General features: G+C 41.9%; 2 protein-coding genes across 2 annotated transcripts; both read left to right on the top strand.

Moving 5' to 3' along the window:
- The first annotated feature begins 672 nt into the window (after window positions 1-672).
- On the top strand, window positions 673-5192 carry LOC311319156 (uncharacterized protein). Its single transcript, XM_084450621.1, has 4 exons — window positions 673-1576; window positions 1731-1811; window positions 2023-2207; window positions 2304-5192. Exons 1-4 carry the CDS (start codon window positions 1489-1491, stop codon window positions 3189-3191), a joined length of 1242 nt encoding a protein of 413 aa, XP_084306747.1. The 5' UTR covers window positions 673-1488; the 3' UTR covers window positions 3192-5192.
- Window positions 5193-15465: 10273 nt separating this feature from the next.
- On the top strand, window positions 15466-24820 carry LOC311319729 (troponin I, fast skeletal muscle-like; the record flags this gene model as incomplete). The annotated part of the gene is made up of 10 exons (XM_084451332.1): window positions 15466-15498; window positions 15884-16012; window positions 16974-17063; window positions 17374-17569; window positions 17832-17898; window positions 23668-23704; window positions 23825-23953; window positions 24085-24174; window positions 24292-24468; window positions 24725-24820. Exons 1-10 carry the CDS (start codon window positions 15469-15471, stop codon window positions 24818-24820), a joined length of 1041 nt encoding a protein of 346 aa, XP_084307458.1. The 5' UTR covers window positions 15466-15468.
- Window positions 24821-25510: the final 690 nt, after the last annotated feature.

Here is a 25510-nt window from a genome sequence, read left to right as displayed (position 1 = left end):
TAGCCCAGTAGTCTGTGATATCAGGAGATGAGCAGAAGAAGCTGACCCCTACGTCCAATATAAACCCATCACTTTTAACAAAGGTGAGTGTTTGCAATTTTCTAAACAAGTGAAATTAAGCTATTGTGAGAATGATGGTGGAACATGAACACACTCAACATCATTTTATTGAGCTAAGACAGTTTTATTGTATTGAGCATTTAGTTCAAACCTTTTTTGGTTGAGAAATACAATGAATTACATTAGAAGACAACACTGAAGGTATGGTGTGGGCAGTGGTGTAGTGGAGGGTAGGCTACGGAGGTACACGGAGTATGCCCACTTTATCCATGGACCCGCACACCACTAATGTAACATAGCCTACTAATGTTAATGTAATGTAGGCTAAACTAACATTTCTGCTACAGTATAGGCTACTCGTTTCTTTAGTCATCACATCCCTGTATTCACTAACCAACATTTTGCTTGATATTATTTTTGAAATTTGAAGGTAAGCTTAATTACTTGTATTGAGTGTTAACAAGATGTTCAGTGCATTTTCTTGTCCTTTTAGAAACTGCAAACATACAAACGCGCAAAACTCATACGTGATGTGTGCCCACAAGCCAGGTCCTCAAAGACCACATTCACCAGAACCCCTTTCAACGTTGAGGTAAATGTTCACGTGGGCATTATTCAGCAGCTGAGTGCTGCAGTCAGAGCAAAAGCAATGGATATCAATGGTTGGCGCTGGCTCGAGTTTCAATCCATACCTTGCTGCCTGCGGTCATGTATGCAATTATTTAGTTAGTTACTGGGAGCGTGGTTATTGGTTTGCTTTTGAAGTTTGTTTCTTGCGTGCTGACACGGATAGCCATTTCGACAGTTCGCAACCTAAAAAGCTAGCTAGCTATATTGGTTCCACTGCACCAACTGAACTGACTAAGCAGTAGCGCTATCTAGCTAGCTAACGTTAGCAAGATTGCTAACTAGCTAATTTTGTAGCCAGCATTTAGCAGCCAGCTAACGTTAGCAAACAAGTAATGCACAGTGACGTAGACAGTTAGACAACTATCTATGATGTGTATAGTCAGGCATTAAGCTTGTCTTGGTTTCATCTGGGTTTAATAGGCTAGTGTAGATAAATCTAAATTATGCCGCTAGTAATTTCACTTTGCATGGATACGCGTCAAAGCGCCCTCGGGGATCTGCACGCTCAAAACAAGCTAATGGTAGCTAGCTCGGACGAGCTACCACAACATGAGTCACACAGATGTTTTCTGCTGCTGGCTACCATCTGTTCGTCTCTCCTTTAATGTTACACTGGAGTGTGGATTTGCCTCTAAAGACAGTCATTGACAATGGTCGTGGATACTATGCCAGTCCACTTCTACACTCCACCACACCGATCCAGCTAACGTTAGCTAGCTAGTTAGACCAACTGGGACCTCTTGCAAATGATGGACAACCTCTCCGACCTGACATGCCTCTGTCAACAGGAGGCAGAAAATGGAAACCGTGGAAAAATGGAACAAAGACATCATTGCCCATACATTGTTGGATAAAAAGGTGCTTTCCAAACAGAATGGCAGAACAGGTAACTACTTTTATTGTCTATATAGACTCTTCTGCAGTTACTGTACTGTTGCAAAGACACTAGCCTGTGTGAGAAGGTGAATACGAAACTAAAGTTGCATGGAAATGACAACACAAACACTGCTGTCAATAACAAGCTCCTGGTTCATTTTCAGGCATTGCCAAGCATCTTCCCAACACTTTCAAAATACACCATTTGCTGATACCATCCATCGCTCGCTCAGAATGTGCCACAGGTGAGTATTGTCTCATACCCAATTCGGTACTAGTTGTTTAGATCATTATCATACATTGTAACAAATGCATACAGTGTTCACTATGGTTTGCACATTTCCTGGACAGCTGATTTTACAAATCCTCCAAAATTTCTAGTTTGATTGAATATTTCTCATAAAGTTACAATAACAAACTGTATTTCTTCCTCCTTTTGTGTTCCGTATGACTCAGGCTCCTGTCCCGATCTGATGATGAGTAGGAATGAGCAGCACGTGTCCCGTCCGCTCCCATTGGCCCTCACGCCCCAGCTGCCCCCCAGAGCCCACCGACCTCTCTGCCTCTCGGTCTCTTCAGACAGCAATGGTCGTTTCAAGGCCCTGGAGACCCAGGAATGGAAGAACAACCTCAAAGCCCAGGTATACGGTCGCACTCCTACGCGTTAAAGTCCTCATCTGTACTTCTGAAGCCAGCGGCGATGGTACTACAGTGTGCTCTGTGTGTGTGTGCTGTAGATGGAGCAGGCCCACAGCGCAGGGGCAGCCAGCAGCACGGGCTCCCTGGAGAGGGCCTCCCTGTTCTGCGCCTCCGGCTCCACCACGGCCTCCAGCTCAGGCCTGTCCAGCCCCGTGGAGATGCTCACCAAGAGCAAGTCCTCCAGCCGCTTCTCCCTCTTCTCCCCTCCGTGGAACAGCAGCTCCGAGTCCGACTCCAACCCCCCCTCCCGCTCGGGCTCCAAGAAGCTGCGTAACTACAGCCGGCGGGCGGCCACGGGGCCCGCCGGGGTCGGAGGCAGAGGCCTCGACGCCCCGGAGCCCAAACCGAGCGGCCCCGAGCACTTCCAATTCTCGGAGCCCGTCATCTCCAAGGTGACGGACTACATCTACGTGGGTAACCTGAACGCCGCGTACAACGGGCGCACGCTGTGCCGCAACAACATCGACAGCATCATCGACATGAGCGGCCTGCCCGGCGAGCCCGGCCCCAGCCTCAGCCTCATCCCCTGCACCTGCTCCCGCGGCGCCCGCCACAGCTGGTCCCGCCTCAAGGTGGACATCGGCGACGTGCCCGACGCACTGGGCGAGGGCCCCGCCCTGAAGCAGCGCTGCTTCGAGGACATCAACGGGTGCATCGACGCCTCCGCCGAGAAGAGGAAGCGCGTGCTGGTGCACTGCCGCGACGGTTACTCACTGGCGCCCACCTGCATCATCCAGTACCTGATGGTGAAGCAGAACATGCGGCTGATCGCCGCCTACGAGCTGCTGAGGGCCAAGTACCCGGTGAACATCAGGGAGTGCCACCAGAACGTCCTGGTGAGTCTGGAGAGAGCCCTGAGGCCCGGGGGCAACGTGGACCCCGAGTGCTTCAAACAGGCCATCTCTCGGAAAGTGGCCTGGACCTGACCTGACTCCCCAGGCACATGGGATGTTGTTCTTTATTTTTCTAGCCAAATTTTTTTTAAAGACTAAACTAAAGGCAGTTTTACTTTTTCTGTGGTTAGACAAGCTATTTGAATATGTAGTCCTCACTCTCCCACTTGCATTGAAATTGTTGTGAAATCAAATTGCTACTGTTGTATTTGCCACGTAATAGCCTGTGAATTTTGACCTGTGATGTTTGTTTTTTTCCACTTCCACACGAAGAGTCAGAAAATATCTTCTGTATAGAAGATACAGAAGCAGCTGCTAAATATGAAATGCGTTCTTGAATCAAAATGTTAAGAGATGTGAGCTGAGACCAGGGCTGAAAATTAACACCTGCCACCGGCCAAATGCAGGTACAATTTTCAATTGGCGACTAGATTTTGGAAGGCTATCTGAAAAAAAAAAAAAATACTTGGCCGGTAGATTTTTTCATCTACAGTCCCCTTGGCAGGTGACTCACCATGAGCCAAAAAGTTAATTTTCACCCCTGGCTGAGACTGAAGCTTTGTGCCATTCAGTTTCTAGCCATGCCATCCTGGTCATGTTTTGTTTCAGGGGAAAAGTGAATATGAAAGCTGGGAGATGAGATCTCAGGAGATCTATTGATGTCAGTCCAATATAGCTGCAAACCTTGCTGCTTCTAGCTCTTGGGTAATGGAGGACTTGACTTCTCACTATTTGATGCACTGCCAATCTCTGGGGCAGGTTAGTACTGTATAGCAGTGACACGCAGGGAGACATGGACACCTGTTGCTGTAAATTGGCTCCTCTGACATAATTGATCCCAACACTGACAAGACATTTTCCATGGTCACAAGACCAGTTGGGAGATGGTAAACGTTGCTGTCCTCTAGGAGGAAAACATGTCTTAATCCAAGTGACGGTCCCTATCACTTTTAATCTTCTTTTTCTGAAAACTTGTGGCGATGCTTGGAAACTGTGGCTTTGTGTGATTTCAGCTTTTGTGTATGCAGTGAAACTGGATGGTCAGTAATGTTTAAGTCAGTATTAGAATCAGGCTGAATTATGATTCGATCGTATACTGCAACAAATTGAATTGCACTACTAGGCTGTAGTAAGTTGGCAGACATTACTGTTTCCCTATTAGGTCAGACTTAAGTTAACATGATCTACAATGCCTGTAGAAATAGGCTTCAATTGCTGTAACAATATCAAGGTTACATAACTATAGTAATTATCTAGAGGTACAGTGTACTGTAGTAGTTTGTTATTAGCACAAGTGGAATTTGGACTGTTCCACAGAGGAGAGGGGACAGATTCAGCATATTCTCGGTAATGACTGTGTGCAGTAGATCATTCCAGTCAACAGTCTTAGTACACTTTGGTTATTCTGTGGTCATGTATGGAATGGAAGCTAGAAGTATGGTGCCTTTGTTTAAACTTGTCTCTTGTGACGGTACAGTGACACTTGCACACATTGTATGCAGTTGTTGGGCATTGACAACGTTTTTATGCTGTTTCCTATCGATGCTATCAATGTTTTTATCAGGACACAACATGTAATATTATGAAAGAGTCGTGAATTGCTCTTTTGCTGTAACTTTTCCATTGGTGGTCAGTCAGTGTACAGTACAGTGCTAGTATTTTTACCAATGCAAAATGTGAATGGTGACCATGTATCCATTGTGATTCATGACATTTTGTTCTACTCGACACTGTAATTGACTACTAAGGCCATTGTACACTTGACAGATATGATATATCACTTTTTCAATGCAACCACTGTAGATGTGTTGTTATTTCAGATTGAATTTGTGTTCTAGTGAAATGCTAATTGGGCCCTTGACATGAGTATTCTGGATGTGTGTTAGATTTTTCAACTTGTTCTCTCAGGTGAATTCTAAATGGCTCAGAATGTTCTGAATTAATAAGAAATTGTGAAGCAATGTATTTCCTGTTTTTATTTTATGTTTTTAAGAGTCAAATGCATTTTTATGTAAATATTAAAAGGAAAGACACTGTTCATATTGTATCGCTCCAGTTCTGTATGTACAATCTGTGGGGCCTGACTTGTTAATCTCATGACTTGCAGTTAGATTTACAGTTGCTCAGAGTGCCGTTTCCTCCAGCACACACAGAAACATTGTTTGTAATTAAAGTGACTTGGGTGTCGTTTAAATGGCCAGATTCCAAATTGAGTTGAATGAACATTTATGTGAATACATTTCTTGTAAGGTATTTTTTGCAGTAGATTTAGCACTGCAATGCATTTTATGCATTGCCAGAACGTTCTTTATTCCTACCCATCAGTGGGGTTCAGTACGGAAGTGAAACCCTTTTTCCTCATCACAATAATTGATTCTACTGTATTTCCTTTGTGTCTCAGACAATGAGTCACAGCTCTGTTTGAGCCTTCAGTTGCCTCATGAGTTGACCAGGTCTTGCGCTGAGGGTCGAGGTCATTCATTTGCGAGGCATACATTCTTTCTCTTTAAAGAAACGCCATATACACATTCGTGGACAAAAATATTGGCACCCTTGCATTTATTTTTAATTTCTTCCAGAAAATTGTCGAAAGTAAAAAAATTGGTTTGCAGTTTAACAAAAAAAAGCTGGAAAAATGACTAAAATATTAGTTAATTCCACATAGAAATCCTATAATGGCCTGGACAATATTATTGGCACCTTTTATACAGTAAGTTCAGTTGTGAGAAATAATGTTATTACAAGCAGATGATTCACCTTTGCTTTGGAACTGAACTCACTGTCAGGTCAGTTAAAGGTGCCTGCAATAAAATAAAATAAATTCAACCAGTCTGAATAGAGAAAAGAGATCATTCTCCTGTTTGTCTCCTGTACTGTGAATACTGCAACACTGGAGAAAAAGAAAACCAGAGAACTGTCTGAGGTCGTCAGACACGATTGTAGCCAAGCATGAGCGATCTCAAGGCTACAGTCCAAGTCCATCTCCAGAGACCTTGGAGATCCTGTTTCCACCACTGTCCACCATGTTATCAGGAAGTCTAAGAGCCACGATGGCACTGTAGCCAAAAATCTTATTTGAAAAGTGCAAAGGGTGACAACATATTTTCATCCACCACTGTACAGGCTGTAGGCAACAGTGCATGTTTCATTGAATGCAAGAACTTGCATGTGAATTATGTGGATTTACAAGATGAGCAGGCATTTCAATAATTTCCTGTCACATACAGATTTCTTCAATGTCACAGTAGTCTATAGTATTGGTGAACATGCTGGTATTGGTGATTCATGCTGCAGAGCTGTATAAGCATAAGCCATGTCATCAGTTAGCCACTGGAGCGCGCCCAGTTTCACTCTATCAATAGCTGCTCCGCTGTGAGAGCTTGCTGTGAATAGCGGAGTGCATTCTTTACTAAAGACCTGTCAAGATGATTCTCCTTATTTGTGTGTAGTGTAAATCTGGTGTTCAATGATTAGGTACTGTCTTTAGTTCTGTAGGTAAAATACCTGAAAACAGGTGGACCAGCTTTCCAATGCAACTGAGTTGACTGACATTTGGTTTTTGACTTTCTATGACACCCATGTCTGTAACGCATTACTCATAATGCATTATAATCTGAACTATAGTTATGAGCACATATTCATAATGCTTTATAAAATAATCATAACACAACTTTTTTATAATGACTTATACAAAGTCAAGTCTCAGTATACGTCTTAATTGCTGGTCACACAGATTTTTTTCTGCAAGGATCATAGTGTATTATAATTCTCAGTTATAATACATTATCATTTTATAATGGTTATCATAATTTTTATAGTGGTCATTGTGTGCTACAAGTAAAGAAAGGCACAGTAAACATGTTGTCCCCCCACCCATGATGCATGTTCCTTTGAGGCAATGATGGAGTAAAAATGTGGAATTTATTTTTGAAGGAATATGGTACACAAACCTATGAGAATCCTAATATGAAAAACCAGGATTAAACAAGCCAGGAAGCTGTTAACATCTGTGGATTTGAAAAGTAGTCCCTGAGTGTCCCTGAGTAGAACAGACTATACTTTTACTGAAATAATGTGCTACGGTGCTCTTGCAAAATAGTCTGGATCGAATCTGATTGGTGCCGAGAGAATCTCAGCCCGAATCAGATTCATTTGCGTCGCCACTCACTCACTGACGGACGGACGACGTGACAACGGCCAACTTTAAGTCCCCCCCCCCTTTGGCTGTCGCCGGGTGGGGGACAATTAATGCAAATGCCTGTGGTATAGGCAGATATAATTACAAGTTGGCTATAAGTCACTATAAGTGGCCATTATATGATCTAAAAGTAAAGTGAATTTTTAAAAAATCAGGTAGGTTAGTAAACTATTCATTATGAAACAGGCCAACCACCATCATACACTGGTCTGATAGGTTAGATTATTATTTTTATAAAGCACTATGAATATTTGAGTGCTTATAACTATAATTATACAGTGCAATAAGCATATATAAGATTTCTATAAATCATAGAAAGTGTTACTGATATTTTTTCCACATGTGTATTATAATTCTCATATATTCATATTGTGCTTTAAGTAAAGTTATGCAAATTCCTGTCGTATAGGCAGCTATACAATACAAGCTGGTGCAAACTCTCCTGCTAAACTTTCTGTTCGCGCTGACTCTCCGACCCCTGGGGTACTGGAGGTATCTGATGCCCATTCTGACTCAACCCAGGAATCGCAGAGGGAACACCCAGACAGCAACCCGATCAGGGCCATATGCAGGCCAGATCTGGCACTTGTGTCTTAGTTCCGGCCCATATATGGCCCAGATCCGCTTGCTATCTGGGGATGAGCGTGGAAGTGAGGATGGAGAGGTAGACCGGGAACAGGCCACTGAGGCCTCGAAGGCAGCCCAGGAGCAAGAGACTGTGTCTGAAAGCACTAATAAACAGGACCAGTTATCAAAGACAACCACCCCTAGCGGTACTGGAAAGGAGAACCTGGATCCTACTGTGGTATCAGCAGACGAACCTAAACATAAACACAGGAAGGATAAGGAACTTATCTAGACCCCTGTGACATGTAAACATACCCACAACCAACTGGATTGGAAACAAACAATAATTGGCAGTAGGCCTACAACTCTATCTACCAACCAGCACAGCAATCCACACATTTAACCAACTCCATAAACAAGCTATACTCTACCAAACAGTAGTCCACATTAGAATGACATCAAACAAATCAAACATCAATTATCATCAAACAATAACAACAATCAAGAATCATTTCTCACCGGCAGCCACTCTGGTCATTTAGCAGGCAGTTAAAAGCACAACAGTTCTTTGTAGTGGGCAATCTTCCCCACCAGTGTTTGTTCATGCTCCAATTGCCTTCTCACTGGAGTTTCCTAGTTAAAAGGGTGAACACCTCTGTTGAGCAGCTATGGCCTTGATTGCATATTGCCCTCAGCTGGTAATAGTTGACCAGCCGCAATGACTGTTTTGTTAGAACAGCCCTAGAGGGGCTAGGGGGGAGAAATGGGAACTTTCCCTGAATTGTGATGTTGTTTGACAAGACACCTCCCACTCGATCTTCACATGGAAACATCGGGAAGATCGCCGGCTTTAAGGGCAAACTGTGTGGTCATGGTTTGGTGGCTCTGTACTGACTGGACTCCATTTGTTCTTCAACAGGGAGCAAGACAACCAACCGTCTAACATCCCTGTGCAAAATGGTGGCTTGGAGCTTCTCCTTTTTCACGTTAGAGTTGGGATGGTTGGTTTTTGCTTTTGGGGCCTTTGTCAGGGGAACGCAGTAGCTTGGGAAAACCCTAACGTGAACATCTCTAACAATGCCTTTGTTGTCTGGATTAGTGCTGACAACTCTGCCAAGCTTGAAGTGACCTCTCAGTGCGTTTTGGTCACCTAACCAGACAATGTCCCCCATGGCGACATTTCTCTCTGCTGTGTGCCATTTGCTCCTTACAACGAGTCTCCGACCAGCTCCAAGCCTGAGAAGAAAGTGACACCACCCGAGAAAAGGAGAAAGGTTCAGGAGACAAATGATGTCAGCGAAACAGACCAGGGAGTTGTGAGGCCTAGGATAAACAGCCCAACCGAAAGGAGAAGTGACCTGACTCAAGACCGTGATGACAGGGACAGGCCTAAACTGCACTCTGTAAAACACTGGTCTCAGCGGCGCCTGGTATCACACTGGTTTCCTAAGGGGGGAAATCCTAGAAGAGAGTTGGCGGTTGGAGTTGCGGTCTCCGCCTGATGAAGGATCACCGAGGGATTTGGACTGCTCCAAAGAAGAATGCATCACTCTGGACCTTGGAAACAGTTTAACCCAAGGGAGGACTATGCTGGGCCCAGGAGACAATTCTAGTCAAGGAGGGAACTTTCAGGATATGGAGGACAAGACAATTCAGGAGCAGATCGCCTGAGGTTCCAGCTGCCGCCGCCTAAGACCCCGAATGGTAAAATGTAAATGGAATGCACTTATATAGTGCATTTGCACCTTAGCGGCACTCAAAGCGCTTTACAATGGCCTCTCATTCAGCCATTCACACACACATTCACACACCAATGGCAGCAGCTGCCATGCAAGGTGCTAACCTGCTCATTGGGAGCAATTTGTGGTTAAGTGTCTTGCTCAAGGACACTTCGACATGTGGACAGTCAGAGCTGGGATTCGAACCGCCGACCCTTCGATCATTGAATGACCCACTCTACCAACTGAGCTACAGCCGCCCCCAGTGGATGGACATGGGCCAAGGGTGACTCTAAGCAAGTGGCAGCGTTACCAGTCATCTGGGGCTTCATGGGATTCAACTGATGATGATTGTCTCTTTACCAATCAACAGTATACAGCCAGCATCTTGTATTTAATCATTTACCCATTTAATCATTAAAAGTAAAATATGTGAATTGTTTGTTATTAATTAAGTAATATTGAATAAGTAATGAATTATTAAAATCATGTTAGTTAAAATCATCGTCATTATTTTTCGGGGTAGTTTTGAGGATTTCCAACCAGATGGGGCGCTGTCCGCTATGCGGAGTTGTATGGCAGTTGAAGACAACCTCCCAAAATAATGACGATGCCACAAAAACCGGCTAAAAGGATCACTTAACGGTAGCGCAGAGCTTTCAAAACCCATCGTTTGTTAGAATAGGCGTTTCTGCTTTGGTGAGTGGCACTTTTAAATATGAGCGCCAAGCGCCGCCAACTTGGCGACTATTTAAAATCATCAGCGCACTCACAGTTCCTGAGAAGTGCTAATAGTAGTCCAGCTTTCCCCCCATCACCCCCTTTGTGCAAAGGGACCACACAAGCAGATTTCCAGACCTGCAGAATTAGACCAGATGCAATGGAGAGATTTAAAATGTATGACAACAGCTCACTACACTAATGACTGGGGCTGCCCGTTTTATAAATAAATGAATCTAGATAGGCTCTGTGCACCAGCTTCACTACTTCCTGAAAGTCTATATGATTGGATTAAGTGATTAATCAGGTGTGTGGCAGACCCAGCGCACACCTGATTAATCACTTAATCCAATCATATAGGACAGGAAATAAAGATGCCAAGTGACTTTCAGGAAGTAGTGGAGCTGGTGCACAGAGCCTATTGTCCTCACCAGTAGAACACTTAGGGTCAATGGATTGCAGGATTCCTAGAGTTTCACTGGGTGTAAAGGGCTGAAAAGAGAAATAAGAGACATGTTCCTAAGTGGGAATGCAACCAGAGTCAGCGTCCAAGGGACAACAACCTATCAAATAAGTGCCCTGTCTCAGAGAAGTGCTTATTAAAAAGCAAGGCAAATTTCATTTGGATCAGTTTTTTAGTTAGGTTCACTGCTCCCCAGAATTTAGCTGGGTTTCAATAAGGAGCCACAGGACCAGGCACAATTCCTATCATTAAACAAGTTAGACAGCTCACTAGAGAACCATGGTGCAACTATCTTTTATCCTGGTCGAATTAAAAGGGGCGTGTTTATCTACAAAGTAATTGAATGTTTTTACAAAAGAGTCAGGGCAATTTGCATGTCATTAGATTCAACCAAGCAAGCATAGATTACTACAATCAGTGATGTCATTTAAAAAGGATTGGGCATTAAAACATCTAAGATTCCCCTCAAGACAATGCATGGCCTTTTCACCAGCTTTGTAGATCTAGTGGAAGCCGTAGGACAGTGGTCACTTATACCCAAATCAAACACCACAGTCAGAAATCCTGTCACATCCATTGTTAAAGATAACCAATAAGGGTGGTCTTAACATGTTTTTTTGGTTTCGGCCTAGTGGGCTCAGTAACCAACTAAGAAAGGCTGAGATTACCACGCACTTCCTTCAGGTAGCCAGAAGCAACACTCCGTCAGTCCAGATTAAAATCCCCCAACACAATCATCTCAGAATTGGAGTTGCTAGGCCCCAATTCAACCTTCAGTCCAAGCAGTTCAAAAGACTGGGACGGTAATGGCATTCACAACAGGCAAGATTTTACATAAATAGCAACTCCACCACCCCTGCCTAATCTATCACATCTATATAAATTATAGTGCTGCAGAGCTTAAAAAAGAGTCACTATCAGACGTCTTTAACCCAGACTCAGACGATACCAGAACATCAGGGTCAGCCTGAAAGACTAGGATTTTTTTATTTACCCTTTATTTAACCAGGTAACGAAGCTTGAACACCTGACCAAAATGGCAGCATAAAAAAAATAAAAAAAATAAAACAAAGACAGACCAATATAGAACAAAGTTGGCCAGAAGACAGAGATCATAGACAAAAGGGAGAAAGATAAAAATAGAGCATGCGGTAGCCAAAGTGTGTGTGTGTGTGTGGGGGGAGGGGGGTTAAAGGGGATGCTGTGGAAGGAAGGTCAAGTTAGATTAGCATCATACACATGCACCATTACTACAGGGTGTTCAATGATGATTTGCACACCAAATCACCAAATCAGTCATGATTGAGTTTTAAAAGTATGCATTGTTGACATTCATGAATAGAAATAATTTTCTAGGATGAATAAGGTTGCTAAGGGAATTAAAAGTATTTTTCATTGATTGACTTACCATACGCTTGTGTCAAAAAGAAAACGTGGTGGTACCAATCATCAACACATGCAGTTTGTTCCACCCTCCCTCCCTCGATCCCTCTCTCCCACGGTTCGGGATCTTGCCGAAGAGGCTGCTGTTCCTTTCCCTCCAGTCAAATGCATTAGTTAAGTACTGTATGCTGACATATGGGCCATTCAATACCGTTATATCACCTTTACCCATACTAATACTCAGTTGTATCTCCATGTCATTGAGATTTAAGGGGGGGGAACTGTCCTGAGCAGCAAGACTTACTGTATAACATTGATGGAATTACTAACAAATGTGTTGCTTTTTGCTTTATGACTTGTTATTCAGTATGATGTACCACCTCTGATTGATGTGTCAGGATATGTGTAGTTCTACTGTATGTTGAAGCTCCTCCCAACATCGTCAACTTCTGACTTCTCAGCTACAAGAGCACCATTTCTGTAAACAGATTGTTCATTAGTCTCCCTCTAGTTCCCAAAGAAGTACATAAACATACTCCTGTAGCCTGTCCTTCACTGTGCTAACCAAACGTGATCGGCTCCCATGCCACACCTGCTCTCCCTCAGCTTTCATCACCAGTCTGCTGTATCTATCTATCTATCTATCTATCTATCTATCTATCTATCTATCTATCTATCTATCTATCTATCTATCTATCTATCTATCTATCTATCTATCTATCTATCTATCTATCTAATCAGAGGGATCATTTATCTCTGTAAAACCCAATTCCATCTACTGTTCTCTCAGTCTGTATGCCTCCACAACGATTACAGACTCACTTTCCCACAAGGCAGAGGGGAAACTATGAAGGAAGAGTCAGATCACCACCTTCTGCGGATAAGGAGCTGGTCCAAAAAAAATAATAGAATAAGAATCACAATCTGGATGGAAAGGTTATTTATAATGGGGGGGTATAGTATTTCGGGCGCTTGCTATCCTATTGGTCTGTGGATGAATCTACTTCCTTAAAGAGAACGATGGGATTCCCCTGGTCATTGGAGAATGCAATATATACTTATAATGCCAGGAGGGAGTCCCCAGTCTCTCCAGTGCTCCTGCCCAAATCTCCCACTCCTTTCTCCTGCTCTGCTGCTCATAGGTGAGAGAACTGCTCTTCACCCTTCTCTATTGCTGGCTCATCGTGGACTTGGCTGATCTTTGGTTTATTGATTTACTCGTCCACTTCCTTTACCTTTTGTGCTGCTCTGTTTCCATGTTATTGGAGGGTTTAGAAGTGGTGAATTTGTGCATTTTGGAATATTTCCTTGGCGTGGGTAGTTTGAGCTGGATGACTGTATTGCCGAAGCAGATTGATTTCCATTTGTGTTTGATGAAAGTGCAATGCAATATATCTTGTAAATGAGCTTCAGTGTCAGATAGCCTAAGGATGTTGAGGACCTTCAGAGGTTGAGAAAATAAGACTTGTCAGCCATCTTGGAAACATCTCAGAAATTTTTATTTTGCTGAAGGAAATCTTACTAAAATGATAAATCACATAATTATGGAGGGAAATAGGGTAAACCAGTTGTGTGCATGTATAATAACTATAATGGCTACAATATATCCTCCTACTATTGCTACTTAGTCTGATGAAGGGTTGTGTTGAAACTGGACACTGCCATGTGATAAACTGTATCTGGAAAGCGATAGCTCAGTGTTTATCTTGGTGTCATTACAAACTATTTGTAAGTTAATCACATCTCCCAGCTGGGGGCTCAGCTGGAGTATGAGACCCTGTGGGTGACCTGGGGGGTTTCAAGGGTGATGTTGGGGGGGCATGCGCTAGGCTCAGTACCCAACCTGTATGTGGAGGAATGTGGTTGAATAAGAAAGGAGATTATTGTGGATCAGATCACGTTATCACAGAAGTGATGGCATCTTGGCTTTGTCCTGCCAGTGTAATGTGATATGACTTTTGGCAAGCTGTATAAAGATGGGGATTCTACATGCCTTTAATTAAATAAAATAATCAGGAATTGTCAGGGATGATTGTATTTCACAATGTGTTATATTCTTAAGAAGAGTGTAAGCTATGTCAACATACTTTGACTATACACGTTTCACTTATGTATTTTATATTTTTATCAGCACAGATACAGTAGGCTACGCAGCCCTTTTGTTATGCAGAAGCAGCATAATGAGAACTAAAACGACTTTGCGGCTTCTTTTTTTCTTTATTTATGTACAAAACAAGTTTGGCAACTACTAGACATTGTATTGTCACTCAGTAATCACTTGCTCTAGGCTCTCTGTCAAAGAAAACAGGTCTCATCTCTTTGGGAAGCTAAATGATTAATATTTCCTCAATCAGTTTTACCAGCACATAATGTTACTGTTGGCAGATTTAAGAGCCTTTATTCAGACTTAGTGTGTCAACAGGAGTTAAACCTTAACTGTAGCATGAAAGGGAACTGTTAAGAGTCTGTTGAAGCCCTGGAGGCTCCAGAGATGTCCTTTATTTCAGAGGCAGTGTAATGTCTTGGTTATATTGGAGGTTTTCCACAGGACACAGTGAGCACTAACAGTGAAGGTATCAGGTGTTTGATCATCTTCCAGAAAAAAAGCCCTCCATGACTCCCACCCAAGATGAACAGCTGGCCCACATATCTTTGTCTTAAATTAGCCTCTGCATTTCCATGGCCAAAACACTTGGGTATAGTGTTTCTCCTCAGTGGAACAATTATGCTCAAATCCACTGGATAGGAACATTCCATGCTAATGCTGCCTACAGTATACTGTAGCTTGACCTCTGTGTGACCTTCTCTAATGCTTCCTTGAAAGACGCACTGCTCCATCTGTGTTTGGTGACCTTTCGAAATGAATTCTTCAATGAATGAAAATGAATTTGATCTTGTTTGATAGCTTTAACAAAAATACATTTGTATTACAGTATGTATTAAATGTTGTCATTAACAAGGAGGATTGAGATGTTTTTTTAAGTAAATCAAGTAGTTTATTTATTTTATTTTCTCCACAGGGTCTGAAACCAAACGCCAATATGTCAGAGTGAGTATGACTTAATTAAATATGAGTTACCGTAGTGAGTCCAACGGGCTCATCTTAGTCATAATCTAAATTATCCACAGATTGACCATGTTACCATGCACTTGTTCTCAACCGGTTTTTATGTAATAAATCAGATGTTTTGAGTGGTTTTCTCCCCCCAAAAAAATGTTGATGTGAATTCAATTTATCCTTCATAACTCATCAGAAAAAAGATGTCATCGAGTCGCAAGCATCACCTGAAGGTAAATAGCTGGTCACACTTTACAATAAGGGTCACAAAAAACTTTAGTTAACTGTTAACTTATGCTTATTTAGGGTTAGGTTAGGTTACTAATGTTAATTAATACCTTAGTTAAGGTTAGGATTAGGGTTAGGGTTAGGTGAGTTAACCTTAGTTAACATAAATAACATTAGTAAATGGTTAATAGAGACATTAGTTAACTGTTACTTAATGCTTAATAATACATTAACTAATGCTTATTAATGTACCCTTATTGTAAAGTGTTACCAAATAGCTGCATATTGATACTGTATATATACTACCTTATGGTACACAAATAAAACAAGCATGGAAAGCTATGCTGAACAGGTTAATGGTCATGTCACGTTGGTGGCTCTCTCCTCCAGAGCTTGATGCTTGCCATCGCCAAAGGTTTACTTGAAGACGAGGCAAACGAGCAAGAGGAGGAGAGGGTGAGGTACATGGCAGAGAACTGTCCTCCACTGGTCCTGCCTAGAACTATGCAAGAGATACAGGTACAGCACACCATACAGACAACCATCAACGCTCCCATACAGTATTTTGCACTGATTAACCCAACAACTTAAAGGGCAATGCTCGTTTTTGACAACCTGGACCTTATTTACGACATATTATAAGAAGTTTGACTCACCGAGATCACTTTGGTGTAGTTCGGAGGCCTGTAGAAGAAATTTAAAATCCAGCGCGAGCCAGTATATCCATGTAATGACGGTGATCGGGGCACCGAGAATGCAGTTTCTCAAAATCTATTTTCGGCCGCTAAACGGTTGTTTTCATCAATCAGATTGGATGAATCGACAGTTGAGATTCCTCAACGCGAGGCATTGTTTCGGTTTTCAAATACGGGGTCTTTAGCCTCTGTAATATGATCTTTACACGCCTTTCCCCACTTGCTCCAGCACGCATGCGCACAGGCCAGCGCGCAGACTGGCTATTCTCCGGCTCACATTCTCTGCGCTACGATCGGATTGTTGCTGACGAATGACGACGACAATATTCTCGGCACCAACAACGATCGTAGCGCAGAGAATGTGAGCAAGTGGGGAAATGCGTGTAAAGATCATATTACAGAGGCTAAAGACCCCGTATTTGAAAACCGAAACAATGCCTCGCGTTGAGGAATCTCAACTGTCGATTCATCCAATCTGATTGATGAAAACAACCATTTAGCGGCCGAAAATAGATTTTGAGAAACTGCATTCTCGTTGCCCCGATCACCGTCATTACATGGATATACTTGCTCGCGCTGGATTTTAAATTTCTTCTACAGGCCTCCGAACTACACCAAAGTGATCTCGGTGAGTCAAACTTCTTATAATATGTCGTAAATAAGGTCCAGGTTGTCAAAAACGAGCATTGCCCTTTAAGTTGCCCTCTTTAAGTGGATTGATAGTCATACTTTGTTATGTTTTATCTTCAGAGGATAATCTCATATGTTTTGAAATCATACTGCAGGAGCATTGCAGAGAGCTTGGCCATAAGATTGACAGGATAGATGAGGAAAGATACGACCTGGAGGTCAAAGTCAACAAATGTGCCAAGGAGGTATGCTCACTTTTCTCACATACTGTAACATACTGTAAGCTCATTGACTTACTTTATGTTTCCATCTACTGTATGTCCTAGACTGTATGTACAGTCCCCTTGCTGTTTGTTTAAGTGAGCACAACACCAAAAACAACAACAACAACAGAAAAACCAGACTGGATTCCCTTTTCTAAAGAAAAACAGTGAATCTTTTAGCTGAGGAAATATCACACCTCACTGAATTCAGTCCTTCTTTTCATTTGTTGCATCATCTTCCTCTGTTCAGTGTGTGAATCTTCATGAGGTCTTCTCTCCCTCTGTTGTCTAGATTGAAGACTTGCACATCAAAGTCCAGGACCTGAAGGGCAAGTTTAAGAAGCCAACTCTGAGGAAAGTGCGCATGTCTGCTGACGCTATGCTCAAGGCCCTGCTGGGCTCCAAGCACACAGTGAACATGGAACTCAGGGCCAACCTGAAACAAGTCAAGAAGGAGGTCAAAGAGGAGGTCAGTATTACCAATGAGTGTGGTTATCGCGCTCCTTATTGAGACTTATTGAATGTCTTTCATTGATTTTAGCTGCCCTTAGCAAGCAGCATTACAAGGGCAGTCTTTTTCAATTTTAATCCTAAAAACATGGCTGACCTTTTTGGTTTACTTTCATCCTATAAACACTACCGTTGTTAGTATAGCTGAAACAACCCTTTAAAACTCAAATTGGATAATTGTATCGAGACTGGACTCTACTGACCTTCATACTATTCTATCTTTACAGGACAAAGAATCAGTGGGCGACTGGCGTAAGAACATCGAGGATAAGGCTGACAGGAAGAAGATGTTTGAGACGTCCGAAAAGTGAGAAGGAGGTCATGGAGGAGGTGAGTATTAGCCAAACAGTGCATCATCAGGTCCCTCTCTAATGACTGCATTGAGTTCACAAGCATCTTTATTACAGGGGGAACACATTACAATGACTTGGTGGATATCCTTTCCAATAATTCATTGCTGTTGTTCCTTGTGGGTAACACTTTACTTTACTAAAGGCCATACCCAGAACTGCTCTGTAAGTAATGGGTTTAGCAGTATAGGTTATTATGAATAGAACAAGGCATGGGGTAGGGGGTGAGTGGAGGTTTCATGTTAAGTTTAAGGATTACCAAAAAAGATGAATAACATCCACTTGTACTGTACCTTGTACTGATGCTATAACAGGATAAAGAACTGACTGTGTTGATGCTATTACAGGATAAAAAACGGACTGTGTTGATGCTATAACAGGATAAAGAACTGACTGTGTTGATGCTGTTACAGGATAAATAACTGACTGTGTTGATGCTGTTACAGGATAAAGGACTGACTGTGTTGATGCTATTACAGGATAAAGAACTGACTGTGTTGATGCTATTACAGGATAACGAATTAAGTGATATGGATGACTGGTGTAAGAACATTGAAGACAAGTCCGGCATGGATGGCAGGAAGATGATTTTGGGGCAGACTGGAGCCTACTGTACCTTATTTCCCCATACACAGTACTTCCTGACACTCCCCTCTGACTCAATTGATGACCACTGTACCACTGTTTGTCAACAAGTGTAGGATATGTATTTCTGTAAACTACAAAGCTTTTATGTGAACTCATAAGCAACAGAAACTTGCATTAATAAATAGTTTGAAGCTTACCACAAGTCTAGTCCCTTATTATTTTTAATGAAGTCTTTGTTTTGTTTGAACTCATGTATTGAAGTTAACTGCACTTGATTGAGTCTAAAATTAAGACTTTAGCTCTGCTCTTCTCTTAATCTTCAGAAAGGTCAGAAAGGTCACCTCCATTCTGACCGACCCATCCCACCGCCTCTAGCAGGAGTTGCCCCTTCTGCCCTCTGGGTGGAGGTACGGGGTCCCTCCCTAGGCTTAGGAGCTTGAGTGCCCAATGCAATTGCTGCCATTAGCCAGTAGGCCACCTTTAGGGATAGACTGGGGCAGACTACCACTTCCACTTTATTTTACTCATGGACTTTGTTAACATGCTAAATTGTTTTTTATGTGGTTTGTGTGGGTTTGTAGTGTTTATCTTTTTAAGCTGCACCTGAATTGCCTTCCGTGGACAATAAAGATTCATTGAATTTAATTGAATAGGCCTTCTAAAGTCTCTATTACAGAGATCACATTGGTCAAATGCGTTCCTCAAGTGACATTTCTTGGTTAACTAGGTTGAATCCAGGTACAGTAGCATGGATGTTATATTTGGATATGTTTACAACATTACACATTTTCATATGATTATTACACATTTTATAAGTGCCGATTGTGAAACTAGTATCGTAAAAATATGACAAAAAAAAACATTAGTGTGAAAGATCATTGTACTGTACCTGCATATCCCTGTTAAAATGACAAGCCCCCCACCCCATGGTACCAGTTACAGTACATAAGTCTATTTTAGGAGCAATCAGAACATTTTGTAATTGTATCTTGATCATGTGAAAGATATGCCTGCAGGTCCTCTATTGATTGGGAACCCACCTTTGGTGCTGTTATCAAGTGTGTGTCAACAGATAAAGGAACAATGTTGTGGAATATGGGGTAGGTATGTTATGTTTGCATGGTGTATTTTGGTTGGTTTTTACATTTTTAATACAAAATTGACCAGATTACATTTGCAGCTTTTCCCATGTTTTCATACCTGTCTGTTGGTGTTTCATCTTATGTGCCCATAGTTCTGTCATGTAACCTGATTCTTCCAAACATAATTCTGACACCAGTTTTGATGATCACATGCGTATGGCACACGAGATGTTTCCAAATATAAAGCAAATATTACACAACATACATTGTTAATTATTTGCATTGCATCTGTTTCAGAGTAAAGGGTTCTTGGTAAGAAAATGGCACATCCAGTTTGCTTGGTACCAAGGAAGACTCAGACGTCAAATACAGACATATGATGCCTCCACGGTATGACCAATGAAATACAGTAGCTTGGAATCTGTTTACGATAACTGGTATGCATAGCAGTTGCATGACAGATCTCAAAATATGTGTGTGAACTATTACATTCCTTATAACTGGTAATGATACACCTTTGAAGTCCCCCGTTGGGGGGCTGCTCTTTATATATGGATGATGCCATAATAAAACATAGTAAACCTGCTGTCCCCCACCCCTGATGCATGTTATCAGCAAGTATAGTTGTTGAATGTATAAGTGGTGTGGACTTTTCTAGTTAGATTTATTTATAGAGCTGGCATATAAGCACATCATATTTTTTGTTTGGTCTAAAATATAAGCATTTATTCAAAAGAAAACAGTGAGTTAAAATATGAGTGATTAAAATAGTTTTTTTTTTTTTTTTTAACTCAAGAGATTTTAAATTTCTGTAGGACAAAACTGAAAATGACAATGCTACCCCCCCCCCCAGCTTTGTGTGTGGCAAAATTGGATGGGTTCTAAATTGTCCCATTGTACATCCCTCCACCGAGTTTTGTGAAAAGCGGTCTGGTAGTTCTTGCGTAATCCTAGTCCAAAAAGTTAATGGAGGTGAATGGCTGGCCCGGCCATGTTTGGGTGGCTCGTGGACCCACCCCGTGATTAGGATCCACTCCAGAATTTAATTGGTTGTTAGTTGACCCATGCTACACCCCTCCACCAAGTTTCATGAAAATCAGTCTGGTAGTTTTAGCGTAAACCTGGTCTAAAAATGAACAGAGGTGAATGGCCGACAATGTTTGGGTGGCTTCTGTACCAGCCTCGTGATTTGGATCCACTCTAAAATGTAATGATTTCTACATTTGCCCATGCTACGCCCCTCCGTCGAGTTTCATGAAAATTGGTTGGATAGTTTATGTGGAATCCTGGTCCACACAATGAATGGTGGTGAAGGGCGGCCGAGTTTGTGCGGCTCATGGACCCGCCCCTTTTCTTCTTCTTCTTCTTCTTCTTCTTCTTCTTCTTCTTCTTCTTCTTCTTCTTCTTCTTCTTCGTTTGGCCGCGGGTCAATCTCACCCGCCCCCTAATTCGGATCTGCTCCAAAATGTAATGGGTTTTGGTTGGCCATGCTATACCCTTCAAATGAGTTTCATGAAAATACGCTGTCGCTGGGGCGGAGGTACAAAAATTCAAATATTTTTATTTTAGTGTTCACAACACTTTCCTTTCAGGAGTACGTTCCTATGTTCTCCCTCTGTTGTTGCTGTTTTTGAGTAGGAACTCAAACTTTAAGGGGCATTCCAGTGTTCCAGTGTAAAGCCAAATGTTCTTGGCAACAGGAAAAATTCACTGTGGAGAGCGCCCCCCAGTGGTGGGCTCTGGTACATGTCTGACGGATGAACGAACGAATTAACATGCATGCACCACGAACGAATGCTTGAACGGCATGCACGCCGAACGCACTTACTTACAGGCGTCAAAGTAATATCAACCCCCCCCCTTGATTTCTTTGAGTGCGGCACAATAAGAACAACAGCCCTGAAGGACGTGGTTATTTATAATGAAGAAGCTACTGAAAGGGGGGTGGGGGTGTCTGGACCCTATTTCATGACCTTGTCAGCCCATTGGTTTGTCTGATAATCCACTTCCATAAAGAGAAAGTCAGGGATTTAGAGGGATGCTACAGAATGCAATATATACCTTCTTAACACTTGAGCTGCCTGCGGTCGGTTTTCACCCATCCTTTAACAAGCTTCTCAACTCTCCTCTGTTCTAAGGTGAGGCCCAGCCATTCTCTCTGTCTCTGCGCTGCTTCTCCTCGCTAGACAGTCAGTAGAGGACAAGACTCATTCATACAAATCCATTTGGTATCTTTTGACAAATTTGAATGTATTGTTGTGGATTACCGAATTATGTAGTTGATTGATTGTAGCTGTTTTTGGAGGATTATGGTTTGAGATTGGCTTTCGTTTGTTTGAGTATGAGTCAGATGTTTGTGAGATGTTAAATGCAAGAGCAATAATCTAGGTTTGCTTAATTTGTAAGATTTACTTACTACACTGGATTTTAGTTGTCATCTGTTGGCCATTATGCTAAGTTTGGTCAATTTTGGTTGAATTCCAAGGATCATAAAACATTAATTTTGAACAAGGAAATCAAAGCTCAACATGATATTTTCTTGAATGGCGTGTATTGTTAAATAGCATATATAAACATGAAGATTTTATTAGCATTGTTTTACATTCATCTTTATTTGGTGACATTCTTATACAGTAACTGCTAGATTGCTATTGTATAATGTCATATGAAGAAAAGCCACAGTCACAGAACTATATCTGTCATAGGGAAAATAGCCTCACCATCTGATTCCCCAAGGGTTGCAAATGTTAGATTCACAGACTGATGATGTTGTGGCATGCTGAAAATGTAAACCACTACTAGTCATAAATTTGAAAGCGATCCTCAAATGTTTTCCTTCCTGTCAACGCCAACCTTTGAACATAAATAAGATCAATCTTCCATATCTAGACTTGGCTGTTACTACGTTCTGCTTAGCGTCCGCTTAACTTCATTCAGTACTGAACATTTAGAATGTCCTCTGTTTATTGTACTGGACAATGTATTATTAGTTTAGTAAGATGACTCTAGTCTGAGTGGGGAGGAAACTCCACCAGTGAAAGTTGAACCGCAGCAGGTGCCATGTACTGAGTAGGTGCTGAAAATTATTTTGACTGTTAGGCTGAACTTAGTTTAAGCGTTGGTGATACCATTTCAACTACATTTCATATGACTGCAGAGCTCTGTGAAGTTCCAGCTCTTTTATACAGTATGTATACCAGGATGTGATGATCCTAAAGTGCTGTCATTAGATTCACACCTCATTGAGTTTACGTTGCTTACATGGGAAGTATCCTTGGATAGACGTTTGATAACGAGTAGGTTCCTTTTGACCTGCAATCTATCTGGTTAATCAGGGGCGCGTGCAAGCAGCAGTGAAGTGATAGAGCAGAGGTTATTTTTGAGATGTGCGCTAAGGACTTGGTCATCTGAGGGATGTTCTAGAAGGCCAACCAGGCACCACCAGCTGTTGGGTTAGGGTTACGGTGACCTCTCGGAGGCAAGCCTACCATAACACAGCCGCTTAGGACAAGATCTGGGCACAGAATTAGATCTCTACTCATCCCAGATGATATGCTGACTGTCTCTAAGGAAATATCATGTCGTGGTGAGAGTTGGAGAGGAGGGGTGTAAGTGATTGAGAGTGTGTTGGATAGATGTTTTAAGATGTTTCACACCTTGACACTATGACCTAACAGGCAAGTTTTGGCAAATCCTTTTTTTGAATAATTGCTGTGACTATAGTTAGGTGTTGGGATGTATTAATATGCTACAGATGATATATCTGTATTGATCTCATGGCATACTGCAGAGGTTATGGCATGAAAAACAGGTTGATATAAAACACTGCAGTAGAACAAATGTTGCCACTGTGATGAGAGGCACACCCAAATGTCTATTAACAAGTCACTAAAAAATCAATTTCTTTCTGTCCATTGTTTTTCATCATAGGGAAGCCAAGATGTCAGAGTAAGTACACAGCTTGTGTTACTTCCACTTCCTAAGCGTTCTACTGTACTAAACCTTGAGTGAGTACTAAACCTTGAGTAGTAATGCCACTTTGTTCGTTGGTTACAGCAAACGAATGTCCATGAGCCGTAAGCACAACATTAAGGTAAGACATATCTCTCACTAGCTATTTGACATGCTTCTATTTCAGCGACGACTTCACTTGATAAGTTATCTGAATACAATCATTCAATAATATCTCATTATTAAATAATTTGATCTGCAGAGTTGTATGCTGGGTGTTGCAAAGGATTTACTTGATGCTGAAGCATTAGAGAAAGCCGAGGAGAGGAAGAGTTATCTGGAGGAGAAGTGTCCTGTCCTGGATTTACCCCCCTCTAAAGAGGAGCTGATGGTACAAAGCATTTTTATGTTATTGTTAAAGCATTATTTGTATTAAGACAAATAGCCCACCTTGAATCTACCAGGTAATGTCTACAGTAACTAACGACTGACTAATGTTTGACTTTATTCTACCGTTAAAAGGAACTGTGCAGGACGTTATTGGAGAAAATCGAAGTCATTGATGAAGAGAGATACAATATAGAATTCAAAACCAACATGGTAGTGGATGAGGTAGTGTAAGCAATATGTTGTCTGTTGCTTTCATCAATACATTTCGTTCATCAATACATTTCTTTCAACTGTTATGGTCACATGAATCATGACTGTTTCTGCTCCAAACTCAAACAGGTTAAGGACCTGAACATCAAAATTGTTGACCTTAAAGGCAAGTTCAAGAAACCGGCTCTGAAGAAAGTGCGTATGTCCGCTGACGCTATGCTCAAGGCCCTGCTGGGCTCCAAGCACACCGTGAACATGGACTTGAGGTCCAACCTGAAACAAGTCAAGAAGGAGGTCAAAGAGGAGGTCAGCACCTGTCTGGTTCACACCGTCCCACTGTGCACATGTCTGACAGAAGGTCCCAGTTCAGACAAAACCTTGAGTTCTCACTCCACAGCATTAAAGCAGTAATAATGAGTGATTGAAACCATGCATAAAACAATCACTCGCGATTCATCAATAGGTGGATTCATTAGACAGATCACCATAATCTACAGCCTTTAACCCAACACACTTTGCTATTCTGCCCTTTATCTCTCTCTATACCTCTCTGTCGTCGCAGGACAAGCAGCTGCGTGACATTGGTGACTGGCGCAAGAACATCGAGGACAAGTCTGACATGGGAGGCAGGAAAAAGATGTTTGAGTCTGAATCATAGATTCTGAGATTTCTAAAGCCAGAACAGATTTACAGTGTGTGGCTGGCTAGCTCTCCCAATATATTACTGCAGCCTTTTGTCTCTTTCTCAACCACGTATTGCCTTATGCCACTCTAAATGCTAACGATGCCTTTAGGTACATGTCAATCAATCAATCAATCAATCAATCAAAGCTTTATTTGTATAGTGCATTTCATACCCAGAGGCAACACAATGCGCTTTACAGAGAACAAGGGGGAAGTGTAATCTTCCAATAGAGAGACAAAAGGAGTCTGAAAATTAACTTTCATTTCATCAACTGCTTTTGTAAGTACCCCATATTGCCTGTGCAGTGTCAGATACTGTAGTGCTCTCTAATAAATTGTCCCAATGAAGTCAGCTGATATTTGTTTTTTCTTGCTTATTCCAGAGCTTTACAGGTGAACAATGACAATACTGTACCTGCAATGCATCCACTAGTACAATGTTTATCTGGATCAGCCTTGACAGTGTTACTGTCGTCAGAGTAACCCATACAGAATCTCTCTGCACAGCATCTCTTCTTGCAAGTGCTCACATGTGCATCATTCCTATAGTGGGTAGTCATATCAGATTTCCCAGTGGTATAGCAGGGGTTTTAAGGGTTGAAATCAAAGCATTCTGTAATGTTACACAGCTGTTCTTCTTATGACTGTTGAGGGGAACGTCTTA

This window comes from Borostomias antarcticus, assembly GCF_949987555.1.
Source record: "Borostomias antarcticus genome assembly, chromosome: 16".
Taxonomy (NCBI): Eukaryota; Metazoa; Chordata; class Actinopteri; order Stomiiformes; family Stomiidae; genus Borostomias; species Borostomias antarcticus.
Note: the sequence above shows the minus strand (reverse complement) of the source record. Positions and strands in the feature narration are given on the sequence as shown.

Excerpts from the sequence above, each read along its gene's own strand:
- LOC311319156 (XM_084450621.1), top strand. The coding sequence starts at position 1,489 with ATGGAAACCGTGGAAAAATGGAACAAAGACATCATTGCCCATACATTG. Across the intron at positions 1,577-1,730 it reads CAAACAGAATGGCAGAACAG|GCATTGCCAAGCATCTTCCC; the intron begins GTAACTACTTTT and ends GTTCATTTTCAG. Across the intron at positions 1,812-2,022 it reads TCGCTCAGAATGTGCCACAG|GCTCCTGTCCCGATCTGATG; the intron begins GTGAGTATTGTC and ends CGTATGACTCAG.